The 24,058-nt window shown below is 44.3% G+C and overlaps 1 protein-coding gene across 1 annotated transcript; it reads right to left on the minus strand.

The window, feature by feature from the left end:
• Positions 1-1,141: 1,141 nt before the first annotated feature.
• On the minus strand, positions 1,142-19,967 carry LOC126106383 (glycine-rich protein-like). The gene is made up of 3 exons (XM_049912649.1): positions 19,836-19,967; positions 3,007-3,312; positions 1,142-1,815 (listed from the first exon to the last, which is right to left on the minus strand). The coding sequence occupies exons 1-3, from the start codon at positions 19,845-19,847 to the stop codon at positions 1,624-1,626; spliced, it is 510 nt and encodes a 169-aa protein (XP_049768606.1). The 5' UTR covers positions 19,848-19,967; the 3' UTR covers positions 1,142-1,623.
• Positions 19,968-24,058: the final 4,091 nt, after the last annotated feature.

The following is a 24,058-nucleotide window of genomic DNA, read 5'->3' on the forward strand; positions in this document are numbered from 1 at the left end:
CCAGATTATTGGAAGTACCGGACTGTCGAAAACTGAATTAACGGGTTTTACTGTACGTATTCAACGCCAAACAATGCGTTAAGTATGCCTTGTTATCGGTATTAATTATTTCCTGTCACATGAGTTTGAAATGTTTATGGTTCTTCCACTTAAATGTTGGCAGATTTTCATAAATACTTAATCAGAGCTCTGAAAAACTTGGAGGTTTTACATGTTCTACGTGTAACGTGAAGCGTCTGTTTTAATATATTTTTGTGTATTTTTTGCTCTTTTCCAAGTCTAATGAGAATTGTATTTCGATGTTGTAGTTACCATGTCAGGATAGTTTACTAGAGGGAATTTCCAAATGTGCCAGGCAGAGTGCGCATTCAGTCTTGGTGACAGGGACTGACACCAGACTGTGTATCGCATGCATTAAAATGTGTTGTTATAACTTCTCAAAGTGTCACTTTGGCACGTGATTAACTCCTCGCCTTAAAGGAATAATCTAGTGCAGATTTTATTGTTTTGGTGCGGTACTGGCTTTGAAAATTAAAATAATTTGTTTCTTTGAAAGACACATTTTCCTAGCCTGGCACATCGTCTCCTTGTTCCTCGCTCTCAATCTTTCACTGTTGAAGGGTTTCTAAGTATTGTATTCAAGGACACACAGTTGTGCATAAAAATTAACTTGATATGTAATTTAGTTTCCTAGAATTTTTCTATTCCTTTCTCTTTTCTTACTAAACAAAACATCTGCTGGTTACTCAGTGATACGTCTGTAGCTCTAATGATACAAGCTGTGGGACCTGATGTTGAAACATAAACTTCCCAAATGTCTCCTTTTAAATAACTTAAGATGTTTAATGAAAAACGAAAATGATGTCAAGCAGTCAACGAGATCACGTGTACATTCTGTAGAAAGTTATTCATTCCTAGTCGTTTCGATACACATAGTTCATGCATGTGATCTATGTAACATACAACTAACTAACTGTATGTAAAAGCTAGAATAAATGGATATTCTATATGGGCGTTTATACTGCAGTGAATGTGGAACAGTTGTTGAGGACGAGGAGGAGAATGATGGTGTGATAGGATCAGTACAGGAAGTAAGCACATAATGGTTTCCAGAAAGAAAAGGCGACTTGAGACTAAATAATGATGATTTACAAATATTTTATTCAAAACTCATGACCTTTATATCGTACAGAGTCAAAATTCATCAGATTTTCTTCCTTCACATCAGTCAATATTACAATAAATTACAGACAAACATATTGCACGTAGAACTGCCAAAGAGTCGAATCCAGGCAGTGGTATGAAGTGGTAGTGAAGTGACATAATAATCAGGAAAACGTGATGAGTTGAAGAGGGGGATACAAAGGAGCGTTGAGTCGAGTTTAGCTTGCCAAGGAGCGAAGTTCTGTGTTTGGACAGCCTGATCCAGTTCTGTTTAATGCCAGAGAAAACAGAGCCGTGGTAGGCGAGAGGAGAACTGGGTTATCTTCAGATCTTCTGTGTGCAGAGGGGCAACTGTCCACCATAGGTATAGCTCCTGGCGTCTTTCATGCTGGTGCTAGGGTGAGTGCGAGTGAAGAAGGGTGTCCGGCCGTGTTGGTTTGGTGTCGGACGACGTGAAACTTAATGCCATCCGTGGTAGCCGTATCCCAGACCTGCGTAGCCGACCTTGGCGATGGCGGGGGCGGCGTATCCGTAGCCTCCATATCCCAGTCCGTGGCCGTATCCATATCCGTAGCCCAGAGCGGGGGCAGCGTACGAGATGGCGGGGGCGGCCACCTTAGCGTAGCTCACTGCGGGGGCAGCGTAGGCCACCTGGAAAGAATAAGAGGCAGAATGTTAGTATACAAAGGAGTAATGACTCGAGTTTAGTTTGCCAAAGAGCGAAGTTATTGAATTGGGACAGTCTGATCCAACTCTGTTTAATGCTGGAGAGAACAAAGCTGTGGTAGGCGAGAGGAGAACTGTTACGTTACAAGGAAGGAACTTATCTGTAGCTGGGGCACTGTGACTTTGGATGTTCCTCAGGGTTTCATACTTGGCCTAAACTTTTTATCCAAATGTATGTAAATGGCTTGACGCTTTGGATAGTGCAGTGGAGAGTGAGAAATAGATTTCTTCCTAAGATGGCGTCTCTAAATTGAGCTGTTCCTCAGGGTTCAATACATGGTCTATCCTTTCTTTCCAAGCATACATAAATGACTTGTGATTCTGGACAGTCTAGCAGGCGACATGGAACTGACTTCTTTCTATCTTTGGTTCTGTAACTTTATGTAGTTCCCAGGGTTCAGTACCTGATCTAATCTTTTTCTCTGAGTATACGTAAACAACTTCTTTGGAGAGCACAGTGGAAAGTAAGGAATAGAATTCTTTCCCTTGTACTTTCTACCTTGTTCTATTCCTCTCAGCTCTTTTTCTCCAAGCAAATATGAATGACTTGTGACTTTGGAGAGCTCTGTGGAAGATAAGGAATGGACTTCATTTTGGTTTGTACTTTTTAGCTTGGGGTAGTCCTCAGGCTCCTATGCTTGGTCCAGTTTTTCTCAAGCATAAAAGCTAACTTGTCACTTTTGAGCACATAGCCAAGGTAGAGGTGATCATTATGATTAATACCTAACACCAGTTGTGTGGTACATCACACATGAGATGCCAATGCTCTACATCTATATGTACACGGCATACTACTTTGTCTTCTGAGTCGTTATGTGGTCATATTCCCCTTCAAGCTGTTTCACTGCTATGCGTTTCAATGCGTCTCCTGGAATTTTCTTTACGATTCCCACTGGTATCCCTGGATATATGGACAATATACTCAGCCGTTCAGGGTCGTCAGTGGGAATCGTGGAGAAAATCCCAGCAGACGGTTTGAATTGCGTGGCAGTGAAGAAGTTTGGCGCTCGATAACGACTTTGTCAATATTTAATCACCGTGAAATCAGACTATTCAGAAGATCTTGTGCTGGACAAGACAGTAGTAGGATGACATTCAAAGTAGTCACATACATACCTTGGCGACAGCTGGAGCTGCGACCACAGCGGGGGCGGCATATCCCAGGCCGTGGCTGTATCCGTAGCTGATGGGGGCGGCGACCTTGGCGACTGCGGGGGCGGCGACGACGGCGGGGGCGGCGGCGTAGGCGAGGCCGTGGCCATATCCCAGTCCGTATCCGTATCCCAGACCGTGTCCGTAGCCTCCGTATCCGTAGCCTCCGTAGCCCAGACCCAGCAGGCCTCGCTTCTCCTGCTTCTTCTCGTCGGCGGCCTGCTCTTCGGCGAAGGCGCACACGGCCAGGGCCAGGACGATGGCGGACACCTGCCGGCCGAAACGTCTCATCACTGTCTCTGCTTGCATCACACACTCACTCCGACACAAAAGTTTGAAGCCTGTGGCGCACTGCGAACCTTGCTTACTCCACTATGTAAAAAGATCTTAACAATTCGTTGTTGACTGACACTCTCAGATTTGTGATTATTAAGAAACATTTCCGGCGAGCTACGACCAAAACTATATGCGTGTGGTGAGTCTTCGCAAAACACGAAACAAGCAGAATGGGGGACACCTCACGGCCAAAATGATATCTGTGCTTCTATAAATAGCCCTCATTCCACTAACAAAAAAGCTCGAAACCCGCTGGACAAGTAAATGCTTATTATTACGTTATGTTAAAGTGTTTTTGTGTTCGTTAACTGACAGTCAGATTGCTTTGCACCATGCCAGACAGATGAGAACTCCTTGACAGCTAAACCCAAAACGCAAAGTGTTCGCCGCGCGGGATTAGCCGTGCGGTCTCATGCGCTGCAGTCATGGACTGTGCGGCTGGTCCCGCGGAGGTTCGAGTCTGCCCTCGGACATGGGTGCGTGTTTGTCCTTAGGATAATTTAGGTTAAGTAGTGTGTAAGCTTAGGGACTCATGACGTTAGCAGTTAAGTCTCATACGATTTCACACACATTTCATTTTTCGCAAAGTGTTCGACAAATATTTTCCAAGTATGGAAGAAATTTTGCATGTGTTCCACAAGGAAGAATGCTGTGACAAGTTCTGTTCCCTTCAGTGGCAGGTACTTAAGGTGCTGGGCTCTTAATGGTCATTCGTTTCTATGTCATTCGTTTACTATTTTACACCTCTCAAGAGATAAAAATACTACGCAAACTGTAAGGCTCCCAGCCTGGTACAAAAGTAGACTTTGTTACTACATTATGGAGGTGTTATAGGCCCTTCAGTCTGGAACCGCGAGACCACTACGGTCGCAGGTTCGAATCCTGCCTCGGGCATGGTTGTGTGTGATGTCCTTAGGTTACTTAGGTTTAAGTAGTTCTAAGTTCTAGGGGACTGATGACCTCAGATGTTAAGTCCGATGGTGCTCAGAGCCATTTTTGGAGGTGTTCTTTGTGATCTGTCTTTGTTTACTGACGGATTATAGAACATGTTTCAAAATACATGAGTACATATAATCCTTGTTTGTCAGTTAAGGCCAATACGAGTGTTTCACAAAAATGAAAGTTCGTATGTCCCACAAGGAGAGTTGTACCTATAACAGTGGCGGACGTCTGATTTTCGAAACATATTGGCGCTATGGTACACCCCTCGTCACACAAGGCTCCAACCATACCAATAGTATAGGAACACAAAAACATGGTGCACAAATAAACTGTTCGTTTCATTATGGAAAAACTGTTCTTTAGGTCTGTTTTTGACTAGACATGAGGATATGGCAGCCGCTTCTAAAAATACAACTAGATATAAGCATTACTTGGCAGGTAAGGCCAATATGCAATATGCTTGATGACCGTTTCCTGAGAATGGCAGAAATTTGGTGCGTTCTACAAGGAAGAATACTGTAACCTCTATTAATCTTAACAATGGCAGACACGTCTCGTCAGTATGTTATACTCATCACGACGCAAAGCGCAAACCTCCAACCACATGAATACTACACAAAAATAGAAATGTAGTGCACCTGTCAGCTCTTCATTACTACGTAGCGGAAAACAGATTTTTGGTCGTTCACTGTGAACAAGGTACTCCCTCCCACTTGTGTGATTAAAAAGAAGCATTGCTTGACAACTGGGAGTATCACCCTACAAACATGGCGACTTTCTCAAATACAACCCAAAATTTTCTGGAAGAATGGAAAGATACTCTAACCAATAATATTCATTATGAGATGGATAATCTGTCAACCTTGAGCAACAACCTCAGATGTGTGAACGCGTGTCTTTTTCTAATGATGTTGTGCTATTACACAGCCATACATCGTATATCGAGTTACAACAGTGAGGCATAGGCTGCAGCTAGTAATTTTCATACACAAAAAATGCAGACTGAAACAACTCATGCGACAGTCTAGAGGCAGCTTACAACCAGCGCAGTGCAATGTTGGATCGTTAATACTAATTTCTTATCATCTATAGAAACAACGTCGCGGTTAAGGCTGTGGGGTTGAATTTGGGATGTGTCGGGTTGTGAGAGACAACTACTAGCGCATCAGCCCACATTTAGGCTACCAGAGCGTTCTCTAAATCATCTGACACTCTTGCCAGTACATTCCTAGAACAATGCCGCAGCCGATTTATTTCCTCGGCCTTAACCAATAAGTGGAGGTGTTTCATCTCTAACAAACTCGATGTAGATGGGACATAAGATTCTACTTTCGTTCCTTCCTGGGACCCTTAACTTCGTCTAACAGCCATTGCAGCAGGTTCCCAACTAATATTGGACGCTTGTCTTGCTTTTCCATCTTGGTCTAATTTCTCCGGGACGTAACTACTGGCCTCGAACGTTCACCTCCGCAGCTCGCTGTCTAGTGGCTAGCGTTGCTACCTCTGGATCACGGGGTCCCGGATTCGATTCCCGGCCGGGTTGCGTATTTTCTACGCCCTGGAACTGAGTGTTTGTATGGTCCTCATCATTCCATCATCATTCATGAAAGTGGCTATGCTTGACTGTGAACAGATTGGGAATGTGTACGGGTGCTGATGACTGCACAGTTAAACGCCCTACAAACGAAACATCATCATCATCATCAAACGTACACATGACGACACCCGGCCGCGGTGGCCGAGCGGTTCTAGACCCTTCAGTCCGAAACCGCGAGACTGCTAGGGTCGCAGGCTCGAATCCTGCCTCGGGAATGTATGTGTGATGTCCTTAGGTTAATTAGGTTTAAGTAGTTCCCAAGTTCTAGGGGACTGATGACCTCAGATGTTAAGTCCCATAGTGCTCAGATCCATTTGAGCATTTAGAACACATGACGACCACCACTACTTCACTGCATGTCCATAGAAAATCGTAGCATACTAGTCTGCAAAATGTAAAAGAAACTCTTTTCCCCCTGTGTGCAGACAGTCAGATGTTCCTGTAAAATAGTACCTTAAGACTGCGGCCAGCGCGAAAGTGGACACACTGACTTAAGCCTGCGTGCAGTGAATACCAACACCGCGGCATTTCGTTTCGCAGGGACGGCCAGGAAGTGAGAAGAAGGCGACTCGTAGCGGCGCAACCCACGCAGCCTGCATTAAGTTTTCACAAGAGTGTGGCGCTAGGAACCAAATGAGAGGGTGCTCAGAGCAGAGACAGAAATGAAATGGGTGGCTTTGTGACGCGTCTTGGAGTATATACCAGTCTTCAGCTGACCGTGAACACAAGAACGTCCTGAAAAAGTACCTAGCAGAGGGGCCAAAATGTCGATCGGATGGAAGTAACTGAAGTGGAACTGGACGCGGCCCAGTAACTCAGAAGATGTTGCCTTAGATTCCCCATTAGTTGTGGTTGATCTCTTTCTATCTCGTAACATTATATTATTTCATTTTAACAAATAAGGTTCGTTATGACTCGAAGTTTTCTCCATATTCAAAGGAGGGAAAGAGGGAAAGACGATTTAGAGTTTAACGTCCCGTCGACACCGCGGTCATTAGAGAAGAAGAACAAGCTAGGATTACGAGAAGATGGAGAAGCATACAGGCAATGCCCTTTCAAAGGAACCATTTCGGCACTGACAGAAATCACGGAGCACATAAATTTGGATGGCAGGTCGGGGTTTTGAACCGTCGTCATCCTCAATGCGAGTCCATTGCGCCACTTCGCACGGTCACTTTAAAGAAAGGCAACAGAAGCGACACAAAAAATTGTAGAGCAATATTAGCAGTTTTCAGACGGGGAGTAAAATCCATAGATATTTCTTAAATAAGAGACTGCAGCCCTATCTCCCACATTATTTTATTAGACAAACAAAATAGGTTTAAAAAAAAAGACGATTCTGCACTGCTTCTAGCCAATATCTGGTGGATAAAAGGAAAAAAAGAAATTAACTTAAAGAATCACATGGCATTTGTGGATTATGAAAAACCTTTTTACAAACTCAGTAGACACTTAATGTGGGAAATTATGACAAAAGATACATGTGAACTAATCTTATTAGCTCTGTAAAAGCTCTTTAGAAGGAGACTACCTAAAACGGAGAAGAATTGTCTAAACAAATTAACAACAATACGTGGAGTTAGATAAGGTTGTGACCTGTCTCGAACTCTATTCAGCATCTACAAAGATGACCTAATCACTTCCTGGAAACAAAATATCACCTACAGCAGAAAGATCAAGAGGGAAGAATATTTTAATACTCTAGTACACGCATATGATTAAATAATTGTTCATGAAAATTGAGGTAATCTTCAAAGAGCCGTCTGTCACCTTAATTTTTTGGCTTCTAAATAGAGCATCAGGATTTCCATTAGTAAATCAAAGGTTACAGACTCAAATTTCCTAGAAGACCTAGAATTATACCTAATAACGTAAAATTGGAATAGATAACTCACTTTCAAGATCTCGGCTGTGGCAAAGGACCAAATTTCGACAGTGCAATTAACAAATAAGGTCCTAAAATTTAACGCCGTCTGTGAAACAGTTAGAAGTACGCTACAAAAACAAGCCGCGGAAGACACAATGATGTTTTGCAAAGCCGTGATAATACCTACCATGATCCACCAATCTGAAAGCTGGGTTTCCGCGCAAAAGGATATGAGCAAGGTCCAGTTTGTGGAAATGAGATTTCTCCGAACTGTTAAAGCGTGCACAAGAAAAGATCGCTTCAGACGAATGAAAACGCTAGAAACGACTTATAAGTTGATTCAGTGCACAAGACAATACACCCAAAACAGTTACAGATGGCGGGAACAATAAGATAGAACGCATAAAAATGGACTTCAAAAACAAAACCTTGGCTGCAAACCTTGAACGACGAGACACAGCTGAAGACAATGGAAGAGATAACTGCATCCTTTTGGTACGAACAGGTGAAATCACCTATTCCACGAACAGAACGGAAGAAGTAGAAGTGGGTCGTATCACACTTCGCAACTGTGAGTTAATATGATGAAGTGACAGAGAAAGCCAACTGTATCAGTTTTTGATAGGATACCCAGTAAGTGGTAAGGTACGCTTTCTGAAGATGAGGTTGATTTGTATTTGTGCATACCTGCTGTCCTCTCAACTTCCACAGCTGTTCCGAGATCGAATTAGCTGGCGGTGCGCGCAAAATTCTCTGTCCGTCAGATTAAAGATGCCAGCCACGATTAAACAGGTGGTACATTTACTTCCTGCCGAATTTAGTGCGTCTGTCGAGAGGGAGAAATACCAATAGCATATCATGACATTTTAAGGACCACTCGAGCTATTTCTTTGCGTCAGCTCGGAAGTTCTTGCAGGGTACTAAAAAGCAATGCTTCATTACGAGATGATGAATCGTGCTAAGTATTACTGGTACTGCTACGACAGACGAATAAACCTTCCCAGCAAATTCATCTCATAATAATGGAAGACAAGAACGAAGTTTCCACAATGGTTCGCAGGAGAGCTTCTGTAAAGTTTGCTAGATAGGAGACGAGGAACTGCCAGAAGTTAATCAGGGAGGGAGTGGGGTCGTGCTTGGGTAGCTCAGATGGTAGAGCTCTTTCCCACGAAAGGCAAAGGTTCCGAGTTCGAATCTCGCTCCGGCACACAGTTTTAATCCTCTAGGAAGTTTAAGAACGAAGTTCTCGAATTAACAGTGATATAAGACAGGCAAGTAATCGTACGCCGCTACTGTTCAGTCTAAAAATCAATGTCCGAAATAAAAGATCGGTTGAGGAGTGGGATTAAAATGTAGGGTGAAAGGATACCAGTGATAAGATATGCTGACGACTTCGCCATCCTCACTGATACTGAGGAAGAACTGCAGGACCTGTTGAATGGAATGTACAGCCGAATGAGTACAGAATATCGACTGAGAATAATCAGCTGCCGGCCGTTGTGACCGAGCGGTTCTAGACGCTGCAGTCTGGAACCGCACTGGTGCTACGGTCGCAGGTTCGAATCTTGCCTCGGGCGTGGATATGTGTGCTGTCCTTAGGTTAGTTAGACTTAAGTAGTTCTAAGTTCTAGGGGACTGATGACCTCAGCTGTTAAGTCCCATAGTGCTCAGAACCATTTGAACCATTTTCCAATAATCAGGTTTTGATTGGTACCTTTTGGTACATACAACAGCTCCGTGTATGGGCTCTGCACGTCACCAAGGAATTTGTTGCCTCAAAATGGTTATCTTAACTGAAACAAGTTACCAGGAGACGTAAGTATTTTTTGCGATGTAGACTACCTTTCTAGGTTTTTCCCTACCGATAAGCCCTAAGACCGCCTGTCTGCCGTCAAAGGCTATAAAGGAACGAAGTGGATATGAATACGACACTTCGTTTGAAGATGACGAAAAGAAAATTCGTCGAAACGTTGCGACAACATGACGCCACGACTCGGCTGGTTATCCGAGAATATTTCATCACTGTTGATCCACGCACAGAGGTCATTGTTGCTGAGGACTACAATGGGGGTTGGGAGAATGGGGGAATCTCTCACTAGGAGCTTTATCCGCAAGACCCGGTCGGGAACAGAAATTGGAACAGAATTTTAGCCTATTAGCAAGTTTCACAACGGCGGAGGCAAGCGCTGCGGAGAGAAAGACTCATTCCGGCACTGGTGTTGTTTGAGCCGAGCCGCCGAAAGAAAGTCTTCCCGGCGACCTCCGCGCGTCTGACGTAACGCACAGTTATGCACCGCCCGCTTCCTGCCCTGCCACCGAGGCAGCCGCGAGCCGTTTCTTCTGAAGAGAGATAAATGGCATTCTCAGCGTCATCTTCGCGTGACTCAAACAACTGCGCATTCGGTTCGCAGTGGAGGTGCTGCCATGGATTAGCGCTGAATTTCTGCAGATAATAACCATCTTCAGCTTCTAGCGGTAGTACTAGAAATCCGGTATGTGTCGATATCTTCGCCGTTAGGAGTCTAGCATGGGACTGGTCTTGACAAGAATGTCAAAGGGGAAGGGAAGTAACTTTTCTAATAATGAAGACTGATACGCGAAATGTCGTCGTATCTCGGTTATTAGGAGCTACAAATTTGTTACATGTTGTCAAGAGAATAGCAGACGTTGTTTTGTGCTGTCAATAATACAAAGTCAGGTCGTTAATATCGTAAGAAGATGAATGTTTTTACATTCGCCAATCGATTCAGGTGGTATTTACGGGAAATTATTCCGGTAAACTGCAGAAAATCGCAATCACAATGGCACGAGGAAAAATGGAACTCAGTTAAATGAGAGCAACATACGAGAATGAGCGAAGAGAAACATCTGTGACGTGATAAAAGTACGGGAGAAGGAAGAATGTAAGTGCAATGTTAGGAAGATGAAGAATAAACAGATAAAGACACAAATGAAGTTGGAGAACTAAGAGAGCCTAAAGGACGAGAGGAAGTATGTATATTCAGGAGCGAATGAAAGTGAGAAGGAACGTAAGATGGAACATAGCAATGTGAGACATGAATCGTATAAGACCTAAGAAAGAAAAAGAAAAGGAAAGGAAGGAAACTGGGGAAGTAAGAGGAACCAAAAGATAAAGGACGAATAGAAGCATATTTATAAGGAAACGAAGTAAGTGCAAACATGAGGTACAGCATAGGAAATTAGGGAAACGTCAGAGAAGGGAATGAGGAGAAGAGGGAAAATAACTGAACAACGAAAGCGAACAAACAGAACGAATAGGAGCAAGACTATGAACAAACGAAAGAAGGTAAGAAGCGAAATGAGATGTAATACCGGAAATTTTTAGCGTGAACCATATCAGACTGGAAAAGGACTAAGAAGAAAGAATGGAAACTGAAGAATCAAGGGAAACCAACAGAAATTGATCCAATAAGAGAATGTGTACGAAGAGGAAGGTTTCAAGGAAACGAGCTGGATCACAAGGAAATTGATAAAGTACGGTAAGGACAATACGTCCTCCACGTGTGTGGTTTCTTTGAACTTAGTTTATAACGCATCACAGAGTGGAGAACACTATGCAGAATGGTGTGTCAGGCCGATCAGACTTCACTGTCCCCATGAACACTACCTTCACGCTTGAGCTTTCAAAAGTGCAGATTGCTCTGTTCCGACCCACGCTCCATTAAGCGCTCTACGAGCCGAGGTATCTACGGTTCATTTTGTTGAATACCACCAACAAATGCCAGCAATGGTGGTCATTTCAACGACTGACGCAGCCTATACATCTGCGAAACATTTGATCTCCTGCTCTGGTTGACAAAAGTTCGTAATATTTTTTTTTTTTTTTTTTGTAACATTACTACGATTTCGGCCAGCACAGACTCCATCGTGGTAGGTGCACTGTAATTTGAAAATACCGGATCTGTATCCTGAGTATGTTCAAATAGTTCAAATGGCTCTGAGCACTACGGGACTTAACATGAGGTCATGAGTCCCCTAGAACTTAGAACTACTTAAACCTAACTAACCTAAAGACATCACACACATCCATGCCCTAGGCTGGATTCGAACCTGCGACCGTAGCAGTCGCGCGGTTCCGGACTGAAGCACCTAGAACAACTCGGCCATCACGGCCGGCTATCCTGAGCAGGCATATGAAATCTATCGTTAACTTGATATGTATCATCGAAGATCGTACCCAGCTATGTAATTACTTAACATCTGTGGAATCACTTACACAAACTTCGATTCATTATCTTCTTATTTGGGAGCTACTTCCTTGTTTTTCATAGCTGAAAAGAACTAATCTGCAGCTTTTCTTAGTTCAGAACTGTCTGCTACTTCCTACAGAATAGTGGAACGTTATCCTTAATAAGTCTCTCCTCAGATGGATGTTAATCAAACAACTCATCTTGTGAACAGTCTAAAGATTCAGCTAGCATTAATATCTGCCAGTTTGACCTACGAAGCTAGGCGCAAACACAGGACTCTTCTTCTGGAGGAAGGCAGGTAAAATAACCGTATCAACCACATTTAAGTATTTTCAATACGGTAAGGCAAAATTAAGGAACAGTTCTTTTGAGAGGACACTAACGACCTATGGGGACGTGGAGTCCTAATGTTCCTTCTTTCATTCTGCCAGTTTTGAAAGATGCAAATTAATGTTACTAATCCCAAAGTAGTCCCCTGGGGAACATCGGAAGCTACGAAAGCGAACTTTGATGTGGCAACAAACAATTTCTCTTCTATGAAGTGTATTACTTTCTTACTAGGCCAATGTGGCACAATTAGTAGGCATGACGTAGAATTATACTTCCAATATGATGAAGTCTTCAGAATTAGTGGTTAAAGTTGTTGAAACTTCCTGACTCAGGGACCTTGATCCACGAATAAAACTCTTCACTAATAATTTACAGTTCGATTTTTTGACCAGGCCCAGAAGTTTTAACAGAAGTTATCCTTTCATCCGTGTCTACAGTGTTTAAATCTCTGTTCTCGATCGAACTTAAAGAAGAATAAGCTCTATACTGTGTGTCATCATATGAACAGCTAAATGCCTCAGGTACTTTTAATATCTGCCAATTTGCATTGAAAAGCACAGTGTTTCACATCCCCCATATGGCCATCTTGCTTTTGGTAGTATTTCTAAATCGCAAGGCAAATGCTGTGATGGTTCCACATTCGCGCTCCATCTCTAACAACCTTCTTCGTTGATGGGACATTACATCCTAAGTTTCTTCCTCCAGACTAGAAGTTTTAAAACGAACAATAGAAATAATATTGGTCCTAACATAGTCCCTTGGAACACACCACACAGTGCCAGCTTTAAGGAAGCTGAATAATTTTGGTTATCACAGTACCCTGGGACGTGTCCTCAGACTGCCAGTTTTTAAAAAAGCTAAGGTCCTCACATTGTACGCTGGGATATATTCTCAGACTGCTAGTTTTAATAAAACTGACTAATAATTTTGGGCCTAACACAGAACCCTGGGACACACCCTCAAACTGCCAGTTTTTAAAAAGCTAAATAATTTTGATTCTCGCGTTGTAGCCTGGACCGTTAGTTACAGAAGATGAATAATAACTTTGGGCATGACATAATGCCCTGCAACACGTCCTTAGACCGCCAGTTTTAATGAAGCCGAATAATTCAGTCATATCGTAGTACCCGGGAAAGTGTTTCCTGACTGCCAGTTTTAAAGATGAATAATTTTTCTTCTAACACAGTGCCATGTGACACACTCTGAGACTGGTAGTTTTAAAGAAGCTAAGTGGTTTTGGTCTTAACATAGTACCCTGTGGAACATAACATCTGGTACATATCTGCATGATAAGCGATATGATGTTTCGGTGGGCCACGAAGTGCACCACTTTCACGCCAGAAGTGTCCGACAGAGCCGGCGGGCACTTCACACCGCTCGGCAAATTCGCGTGCCGACCAAATGGATTGATACGCAGGTGCTAACAGTATCACCGGCGAAACAGTCGTTACGGGGAGCGGTGGGCCATTTAACGCGGGTGCATTACCGCCGCACACAGCGCGCGCCGCGCGGTCCTAACATAACGAGGCGCCCGTTTCCATTCGGCAGTTATCTGCGGGCCGAACTATCTCCACTGCCGGCAGTAATTCCGCTGAATGCCGTGATTTTAATCGCCGCTCTTACCGATGCGGACGGACGAATGCGATTGAAATTGCCCTCCGTGGCAGTGAAACGGGTCGTTGGCACTATGCAGCACTGTTCTTCCTACCCACTTGTTTGTTTATTTGCTGTACATATTTATTGTCTGTTTCCGATAACCTCATGAGATACCAGTAACTACTCTGCCGTAATCGTATATGAGCATCCAGTGATTCAGCGTTGTTAATTGGCTACTGAATTAACGCCTGCATCAAATGCTATCCAGGTTGGTTCATTATGTCTAACTAAAGGTATATCGTACACCTTCGCATCTGAATGCAACATTTGACAAAAAAGTGACACAACGATATGGGATAAATCTGTAATATAATGCATGTAGATAGTCAAAAGGTGCTGATACCCAAATCTTCAACTATCTGGTAGTAATAGTCCAGATTGACTTAGTGTCCGACGACAAATCTAGCCGTCGTGAAGACATATAGGGGAAGCAAATTTATTGGGAGAATCACGCTGCTTTCACACGCGCCGTATTTTACGGCAATAAAATAATGTTGTCATCAACATTGCTGCAAAGTGGGAGCAGTACATGGCAGTGCTGCGGTATGGCCGGGGAACATTGCTGATGGGACAGGCTGTTGCAGGTAGTTGCCAACGTACAGCCGTGGCGTTGACGGCGTTGTCCGCAAAGGGTGGACAATATTTAGTATGGCGGGGCTATATCAGTCTCTATCCTTGTCTATTTCTGCTTTCCTTCCACTCAGCGCCTTGCTTCGTCTTTGTCACGCCGACAGCAATGCAGTGCCAAGTCATGTGAAACGACATTATTTCGTGAAACTTTCCTGGCAGATTGCCGGCCGGAGTGGCCGAGCGGTTAAAGGCGCTACGGTCTGGAACCGCACGACCGCTACGGTCGCAGGTTCGAATCCTGCCTCGGCATGGATGTGTGTGATGTCCTTAGGTTAGTTAGGTTTAAGTAGTTCTAAGTTCTAGGGGACTTATGACCACAGCAGTTGAGTCCCATAGTGCTCAGAGCCATTTGAACCATTTTTTCCTGGCAGATTAAAACAGTGTGCCGTACCGAGACTCGAACTCGGGACCTTTGCCGGGAACTAAAGCTGTGAGGACGGCGCGTGAGTCGTGCTTGGGTAGCTCAGATGGCAGAACACTTTCCCGCGAAAGTCAAAGGTCCCGAGTTCGAGTCTCGGTCCGGCACACAGTTCTAATCTGCCAGGTAAGTTTCATAACAGCGCACACTCCGCTGAAGAGTGAAAATCTCATTCTGACATTATTTCGTTTCAGTCCGAAACTTTGCGCGCGCAAGCAAAGGCACTTTGTCTTTTTCCTACAGTTCTGATGAAGTAGGAAAGCGAGTCAGCCATGAAATCCGTGAGTATGACACGCACATTTGCTATTGAACAGAAAAAGTAATACACACAGAGACCGAAATCTGAAACAGGATATTTTCGCTCCTACCCACTTAGATACATCTTCAGTAGTGAACCATAATTTCATTCTACAAAGGTTTTGAAGACGTCTAAATTTTTTCTAAACCTTCGCCATTTATGGTTCATGAGTAGAAGTATGCCACCTGTTTTAAATTTTTTATTATTTTTTTCTCGTCATGGTTTCTGTCTGCTTAACTTTCCACGCCCCACGTCACCAGCTCCTGAACTTGTGGTTACCGTTGCCGACTGTCTACCGCAGAGTGGCTAGTTGGAGATTTTTCACCGCGCGGGACTGGTTGGGTGTGTTGCCATCATCATTTCATCATCATCGACGCCGAAGGTGCCTTAGTGGTGTCCAGTAAAGACACTTGGACCAGACAGCCGAGGTCACAAGAAGAGAACTATGGGCCGTAAGTGCCATACCTACATTTCATTACCACATTTTTTAATGTTAATGGTCCTCTCACTGTTCTGATGAACCTCAGTAAAACATTAACGTTACCAGCAGTTTACGTTCATGTTTTATTGGGACTCATCAGTTCAGTAAGAGCACCACTCTTTCCGCCCTTCAGTTATCTCGTAAAAAAGGGTTGCAAGTCATATTTCAGGTCACGCACATTGGGCGATTTGCGCGTCGGTGATGGTACACGCATATCGATGAGAAGTTTTCTTTGGAGAGATGCACCACCAGTTGATAAAAACTGAAATATAGTTGCCAGTGTGCTTCAAACTGGTATACAGACATTTTTATCGTAAACTGTCTTACCAGTTCTCTGACAAATTGATTTTAAAGGGTATAATCAAAATCGATTTTCAGCGATCTAGAAGAAATATATATCTAGCATTAGTTCACGAATTATCGGAAGCATTTTGCCTGCTTAAAGAGGACGACATCCACAAAGCCTGATTTCTTTTCTTCTGGCTTTCTTCTTTGTGGAAGCAAATGAGGGGAACCGCAGTCACGTTGATTACCTCGCTTTCGGCGAATTTCGTAGGCTTAGCCCGTGATAACACTCGTGTGCCACAAATATATGTCCGAAAACAGTGGCCGTTGATGTTGCTGTACGCGTAGCTGCTATTAGTGCGTCCACAGCATGCAATCATACATGAAGTACTCACAAAAGTGGTTATTTCCAGGATCTTAATTCCACAAAGTCTTGGTTGAGTACTGTTCGTCACTGACGGAGCAGTACCATTGGTAGCAAGATCTCAGTGTCAGAGACGCGCAGAGATGCAATGGCAGCCGTAACAAGAAAGGCGTTAAGCATCGAGGGACAGCGTTATTAAGAATATTTTAAGAGCCTTGTTTCCAAAATGGATCAAGGAACAGAGTGTCCCCTCCAAATTTCATCTAGCATAATGATTACGAGGCTAAAATCAGCGAAATTTGGGCTCATTTAGAGGCATGCTGACCCATAGTACTCGCTCTGGTTATTAGGTCCCTCATGACTTGACTGACTAACATGTTACACCTGCCGTGTAAAAGAGGTCAGTGAACACACACCGTTGGTAAACACCTGCACGCCCATTGGTCAATTTACGCGGCATATCTGCAGGCTCTTCACGGTGTATTTGGATCATAATTTCCCCAAATACGGTACTGTTTGCTATAAAATGCTGTTAGCTGCAGTGGTCAAAGTTCTTCATTTTTCGCAAGACACGTTCCGGGCGGGAAAGAATACACAAAAGCCGCAATGATAATGTCAATTATTGACCGAAACGTGTTGGGCATAAAACAAAGAGTGACAGCAGCAAATGTTAGTTTACAACAAACAAAACAGCTACAGGCTTCCGCCACATCATTTATTACAGACTAAATAGAGTTTCCCCTTATCTGATGCCCGATATATGGTATGCAACGCAAGCGGGATGACATACTACACCCGGCGTCGGAACTGCCCAATGATCTCACACCCATTCAGCGTGTGCGCGCATGCTGCTCAGTTTACATCGCAGATCTCGTTCACTTGCTCGTAGACGATATATTTCAGCCAAAACTTTAGAGCTTCAGTAACAATGAATGTTCGCTCTACAGTGGAGTACACAGCGATTTAAACTTCGTGACAGATTACAACCCTACGCCGGACCAGGACTAGAACTCGAAACCTTTTCTTTCCGCAGACAAGTGCTCTACCTACTGAGCTACCCAAGCAAGACTAACGAGCCCTCCTCACAGCCTTATTTCGGTTCCTACCTTCCAAAATTCACAGAGGCTCTCTCGCATATCTTGCGGGACTAGTATTCATGGAAGATCGGATACCGCGGGGTACATGGCTTAGCCGAAGCCCAGAGGATGTTTTATTAAAGAAACATTCACTTTGCAGAGGAGTGAGCGCTGATATGAAACTTCCTGGCAGTTTAATAGTGTATGCCGACCGGGACTCTAACCTAGGAACTTCTACATCTACATCTACATACATACTCCGCAATCCACCATACGGTGCGTGGCGGACGGTACCTCGTACCACAACTAGCATCTTCTTTCCCCCACTCCCAAACAGAACGAGGGAAAAGTAACTGCCTATATGCCTCTGTACGAGCCCTAATCTCTCTTATCTTATCTTTGTGGTCTTTCCGCGAAATGTAAGTTGGCGGCGGTAAAATTTTACTGCAGTCCGACTCTAATGCTATCGCCCTAAAGTCTTCTGCTAACTGAGCTCCCCAAGCACGAATTGTGATCTGCCCTAACAGCTTTTCTTCCGCTAGTACCTCGTCTCCTACCTTCCAAATTTCTCTTGAGAAGCTCACCCGACTAGCAATCACTCCTGGAAAATTGCATACTGCGGGTTGGTGGCTTAGCCACAGTCTGGCTTAGGCACACAGAGAATGAAATTTCCACTCTGCAGTGGAGTGTGCGCCATTGTTAATCTTTCTGGCAGACTAAAACTGTGCACCGGACGGGACTCGAATCTGGGAGCTTTGCCTGCAGTGAGCAGTCCAAGCACGATTCACGAGCCTCCGTCACAGCTGTACTTCCGCCAGTACTTCATCTCCTACATTCCAAACTTCACAGAAGCCCTCCTTCTTACCTTGCTGGAGTAGTGCACCTGTAAGCAAGCCTGCTGGCTAAGCAAGAGAATTTCTGTGAAGTTTGAATCCCAGGTGAACACTGGTTGGAAGATGAGCTGCGATGGGTCAGAAATAGCGCCTGGATAGTGTTGTATTGGCAGAAGTGCCAACACCGTGTTACTAGAGGACGCCGAAATGCACGCGTTTTAGCTCACGCACGCTGGTGTGAGGAGGGAAGAACTATACTGACGTGAGGTCTGGAACATGACAAGGAATTACAATTCAGAAAGCGGACGTAATTAGTTCGATACTTAACTTTAATCCATTAATGATGAAAGTCGCTCATGACGGTACATGATTCACAATATTGTCTGTTCAGAATTCATTCTAACTACTGAATATGGCGCCTTGCTAGGTCGTAGCAAATGACGTAGCTGAAGGCTATGCCAAACTGTCGCCTCTGCAATTGAGAGCGTATGTAGTCAGTGAACCATCGCTAGCAAAGTCGGCTGTACAACTGGGGCGAGTGCTAGGGGAGTCTGGATTAGACCTGCCGTGTGGCGGCGCTCGGTCTGCAATCACTGATAGTGGCAACACGCGGGTCCGACGTATACTAGCGGACCGCGGCCGATTTAAAGGCTACCACCTAGCAAGTGTGGTGTCTGGCGGTGACACCACAGATAGCACAGTCGGTAGAGTAACTCTCCTGTGTCACGCTAAAGCTCCCGGGATCGAGTCGCGGTCTGGCACAATTTGATTCAGGACCTTGCCGTTACGTCAGAAATATACTGTGAACGAAAGGCCGGTTACGATACTATAAATGGCGTGTAAACAGACCAATACGCACACAGAGGTGTCGGCACTGTGGTGTCACCGCCAGACACCGCACTTGCTAGGTGGTAGCTTTAAATCGGCCGCGGTCCATTAGTACATGGCGGACCCGCGTGTCGCCACTGTCAGTAGTTGCAGACCGAGCGCCACCACACGGCAGGTCTAGAGAGACGTACTAGGACTCGTCCCAGTTGTACGACGACTTTGCTAGCGACTACACTGACGAAGCCTTTCTCTCATTTGCCGAGAGACAGTTAGAATAGCCTTCAGCTAAGTCCATGGCTACGACCTAGCAAGGCGGCATTAACCATTTCTATAGAGAGTCTCACTTGTATCATCAAGAATGCTGTATGCAAATGATGGATTAAAGTTAAGTATAACCGCAACTACGTACTTTTCTTTATAGCATTCATAACGTAGCCTGTTTCATACCTCACGCCCGTCTGCGTTAGATTATAGCCTGCATTTCGGCCTCCTCTATCAACAAGGTGTTGGCACATTTGCCAACACATCAGGCACCCAGGTACGTACTGAGCAGTTTAAGAGCCAGATCTCGTCCGGCCGCTCGCGCTGTCGCACCTCGGCCTAACCGACCCTAGAGCTGCTGCCTGCGACCAGATACTCACGAAGAATTTCATGGCGGCTGCTGGAGTTGGTGGTTGCCTTGCTGCTGGAAGGAACTGTGCCGGCCAGCGTCCAGCGCGGCCTTATATACGCTGACAGCAACAATAGCCGCTGCCTCGCGCCGCTCCCACCACCTCCTCTGCCGGACGCCCCCTCCTTCTCTCCTTTCCTTCCTCCTGGCGGCTGGCGGCCTCTCCTAGATCCTGAGGGGCCAGGAGCCGTGTCACCACGCAGTCCTTTCCTCCCGTGCCAGCGTCCACCTGCTCCTCGAAGGACACGCGGGGTCCTCCGGCGGAGTACGCTCTCGGGACGAAGCACCCGCTAACCGGCTAGCCGCTGCCGGCCACCTGTGGAACTTCATCGTGCGTCGCCTGAGTTCCGCTGAGTTCCGAAAGCGCGAAAAGTGTTCAACGGAAGTGCTCGTAACAGTACTCGAAACGTACGAAAACGAACAAAATTCTCCTTCTTTTCTCCTTCTGCACTTCAGATATCGAATGTTAGACTGTTACTCTGCCCACGTCTTCCTTGGCGTCCCAGTGGTTTATCGGCCTATTTGGAATATAATTTCTGAGTTTGTAGGGTAGTCTGGCGCAATTCATTGCGTCGAAATATTCATTTTCTCCTGTTAAATATGTTACACAGTGCTGGTACCAGGAGTGAATTAGTATTGTACCACATTATTGTAGCACCTACGAATGACTCCGCTTCGGTCGTTTTCATCGTGATCACGAAGACGCGCTAAACCGCATGATAGTATGTTGTTCTTGTGGTGGTCTTTAGTCCTGAGCCTGGTTTGATGCAGCTCTCCATGCTACTCTATCCTGTGCAAGCTTCTTCATCTCCCAGTACGTACTGCAGCCTACATCCTTCTGAATCTGCTTAGTGTATTCATCTCTTGGTCTCCCTATACGATTTTTACCCTCCACGCTGCCCTCCAGTACTAAATTGCTGATCCCTTGATGCCTCAGAACGTGTCCTAACAACCGATCCCTTCTTCTAGTCAAATTGTGACACAAGCTCCTCTTCTCCCCAATTCTATTCAATACCTCCTCATTAGTTATGTAATCTACCCATCTAATCTTCAGCATTCTTCTGTAGCACCACATTTCGAAAGCTTCTATTCTCTTCTTGTCCAGACTATTTATCGTCCACGTTTCACTTCCATACATGGCTGCACTCCACACAAATACTTTCAGAAACGACTTCCTGACACTTAAATTTATACTCGAGGTTAACATATTTCTACGCTTTCGCCGGCCGGTCTGGCCGTGCGGTTCTAAGCGCTTCAGTTTGGAACCGCGTGACCGCTGCGGTCGCAGGTTCGAATCCTGCCTCGGGCATGGATGTGTGTGATGGCCTTAGGTTAGTTAGGTCTAAGTAGTTCTAAGTTCTAGGGGACTGATGACCTCAGAAGTTAAGTCCCATAGTGCTCAGAGACATTTGAACATTTTCTACGCTTTCCTTGCCATTGCCAGTCTACATTTTATATCCTCTCTACTTCGACCATCATCAGTTTTTATTATTGTACGACATTATTGTTGCACCTAGGAATGACTCCGCTTCGGTCAGCTTATCGTGAGTTTTTATCGTGATACCTCACGAAGACACGCTATACCACATGATAGTGCATCCGCTACTGTATTAAAACCATCCACAGTGTGATGGGTTTTCCTTAGTCACCACTGTACTTGTTTACTGTGACGCCACTGAGTGCATCTGACAATGGTCATGGGAGACCAATTACTGTGATATCGTGGTCGGGTAGTACCTGCTCCACGTGCTAGAGTAGACAGTAAATAAACACAAAGACAAGGAAAATACACAGTCAATAGTCGTCAGTTCAAAGTTTGTGTGAATACATCGTGCTCCAATGAAGAGAAGGTAGAAGAGCTACTTATCTTTTCTTTTTTCTTTTTCTTTTTATTACTACAGTACGGTACTACATGCACACATGCTTAAAATTCGTAAACATTATTGCCATTATTTTTGTACTGTCTTACATACTCCACAACTGAGTAGAATATCCACCTTATTTCCTCGGCGTACATTGTACTCAAAACTTCAACTGAAGGCGATTGACTGAATGACCAGGGTGCATTTACAAAATTCAACAAGATTCTCCTTCTTTTCTTCTTCTGCACTTCAAATGCCAGATGTTTGACTGTTACTATGCCCGCGTCTTCCTTGGCATACCAGTGGTTTAACGGGCTATTGGATTATAATTTCTGACATTGAGGGTAGACCGCCGAAATATTGATTTTATCCTGTAAAATATGTTACGCAGTGCTGGTACCAGGAGTAAATTATTATTGTACCACATTATTGTTGCACCTAGGAATGACTCCGCTTCGGTCGGCTTATCGTGAGTTTTTATCGTGATTCTCACGAAGACACTCTAAACCGCGTGGTGGTATACGCCTACTGTATTAAAATCATCCACAGTGTGATTGGTTTTCCTTAGTCAGCACTGTACCTGTTTACTGTGACGTCACTGTGTGTTTTTGACAATGGCCATGGGAGACCAATTACTGTGATATCGTGGTCGGGTAGCGACTCCTGCACTTGCTCGAGTTGACAGTAAGCAAACACAAAGACAAGGAAAATACAGTCAATAGTCTTCGGTTCAAGGTTTACGTGAGTACATCGTGCACCAGCGGAGAGAAGGTAGAAAAGCTACATTTTTGATTTTTTTTGTTTTTGTTAGATAACTGCTGTACGGTACTGGAGGCACAGTTGTAAATTATTACCATTTTTTTGTGCTAACTTAGATACTCCATAGCTGAGTAGAGTTTCTGCATTATCTTCCTCGGTGTACAATGTACTCAAAACTTCAGCTGAAAACGATTAACAGAATGACCAAGGCGCATTTTCATCATGCTTCCATATGTTTATTTTCAACTCCAGATATTGAAGAGTTACGTTAACGTAGGTACCTGGGCAGTGTCACAATACATGAATCAGTCTTGTTTTTAAGTTTTTAGTAACGTCGTTTTTACGAGAATGGTACACGTTTATGCGTTACGAATTTTCTGTCTGGTGTGATGCGGCACTCTTCTAATTCCTCTTATGGGCCAACCTAATCATCTCAGAGTGGCACTTGCAACCTACGTCTTTAATTATTCGCTGGACGTAATGTAATCTCTGTTTTCCTCTACTATTTTTACCTTCTACAGCTGTCTATCTAGTACCATGGAAGTCATTCCTTGACGTCTTAATACATGTTCTACCACCCTTTCCCTTTTTCTTGTCATGGTTTTCCATTACTTCCTTTCTTTGCTGATTCTGCAGAGAACCTCCTCATTCCTTACGTTATCAGTCCAACTAATTTTCAACATTCTTCTGTACCACCACATATTTAATGTTTTGATTTTCTTCAGTTCCGGTTTTCCCACAGTCCATGTTTCACTGCCATACAATGCTCTGCCCCAAACGCACATTCTGAAAAACTCAAATTAAGGCTTATTTTTGATACTACTAGACTTGTCTTGGCCACGAATGGCCTTTTTGACAGTGCTAGTGTGCTTCTGATGTCCTTGCTGCTTGCGTCATGGGTTATTTTGCTGCCTACGTCTACTTTGTGTTCCCCAATTTATATGTTAATGTGATGTTTTTGAAGAGATCTTGAGGAGAGGCTGTGGATTACTCCGATAAAAATTTAAACAAGACGTACAGCTATTCATATCTACGTAACGGACAAAGGTACTATTGGCAGGTGACAACATTGTTAGTGCGTCTTTTATTTTTCTTCTGGGAAAAAATTTATTTGGGATGTTCAAGACAAATGGGATACCCTGTATATCAATTATTTTTTTTTTTTTTTTTGCAGGTTAAAATTGCTAGAGTTTAGGAGTGTTTTTCACCAGAAGCGTTCCACTTGTGTTTATATCTTCAGTGATCATCCCGTTAATATTGTACACACAATACTTTCCTACATTTTGCTATTTGTAGATTACAATTTCGAAATTTGGAAATTTGTGGTAAGGTCTTATGGGACCAAACTGCTGAGGTCATCGGTCCCTAGGCTTAGGCACCACTTAATCTAACTTAAACTAACTTACCCTAAGGACAACATGTGGTGTCACCGCCAGACACCACACTTGCCAGGTGGTAGCCTTTAAATCGGCCGCGGTCCGTTAGTATACGTCGGACCCGCGTGTCGCCACTGTCAGTGATTGCAGACCGAGCGCCGCCACACGGCAGGTCTAGAGAGACTTCCTAGCACTCG

This window comes from Schistocerca cancellata, chromosome 10 (assembly GCF_023864275.1).
Source record: "Schistocerca cancellata isolate TAMUIC-IGC-003103 chromosome 10, iqSchCanc2.1, whole genome shotgun sequence".
Lineage (NCBI taxonomy): Eukaryota > Metazoa > Arthropoda > Insecta > Orthoptera > Acrididae > Schistocerca > Schistocerca cancellata.

Coding starts and splice junctions, on each gene's coding strand:
- LOC126106383 (XM_049912649.1), bottom strand. Junction 1,816..3,006: donor CAGCTCCAGCTGTCGCCAAG/GTATGTATGTGA, acceptor TATTCTTTCCAG/GTGGCCTACGCTGCCCCCGC.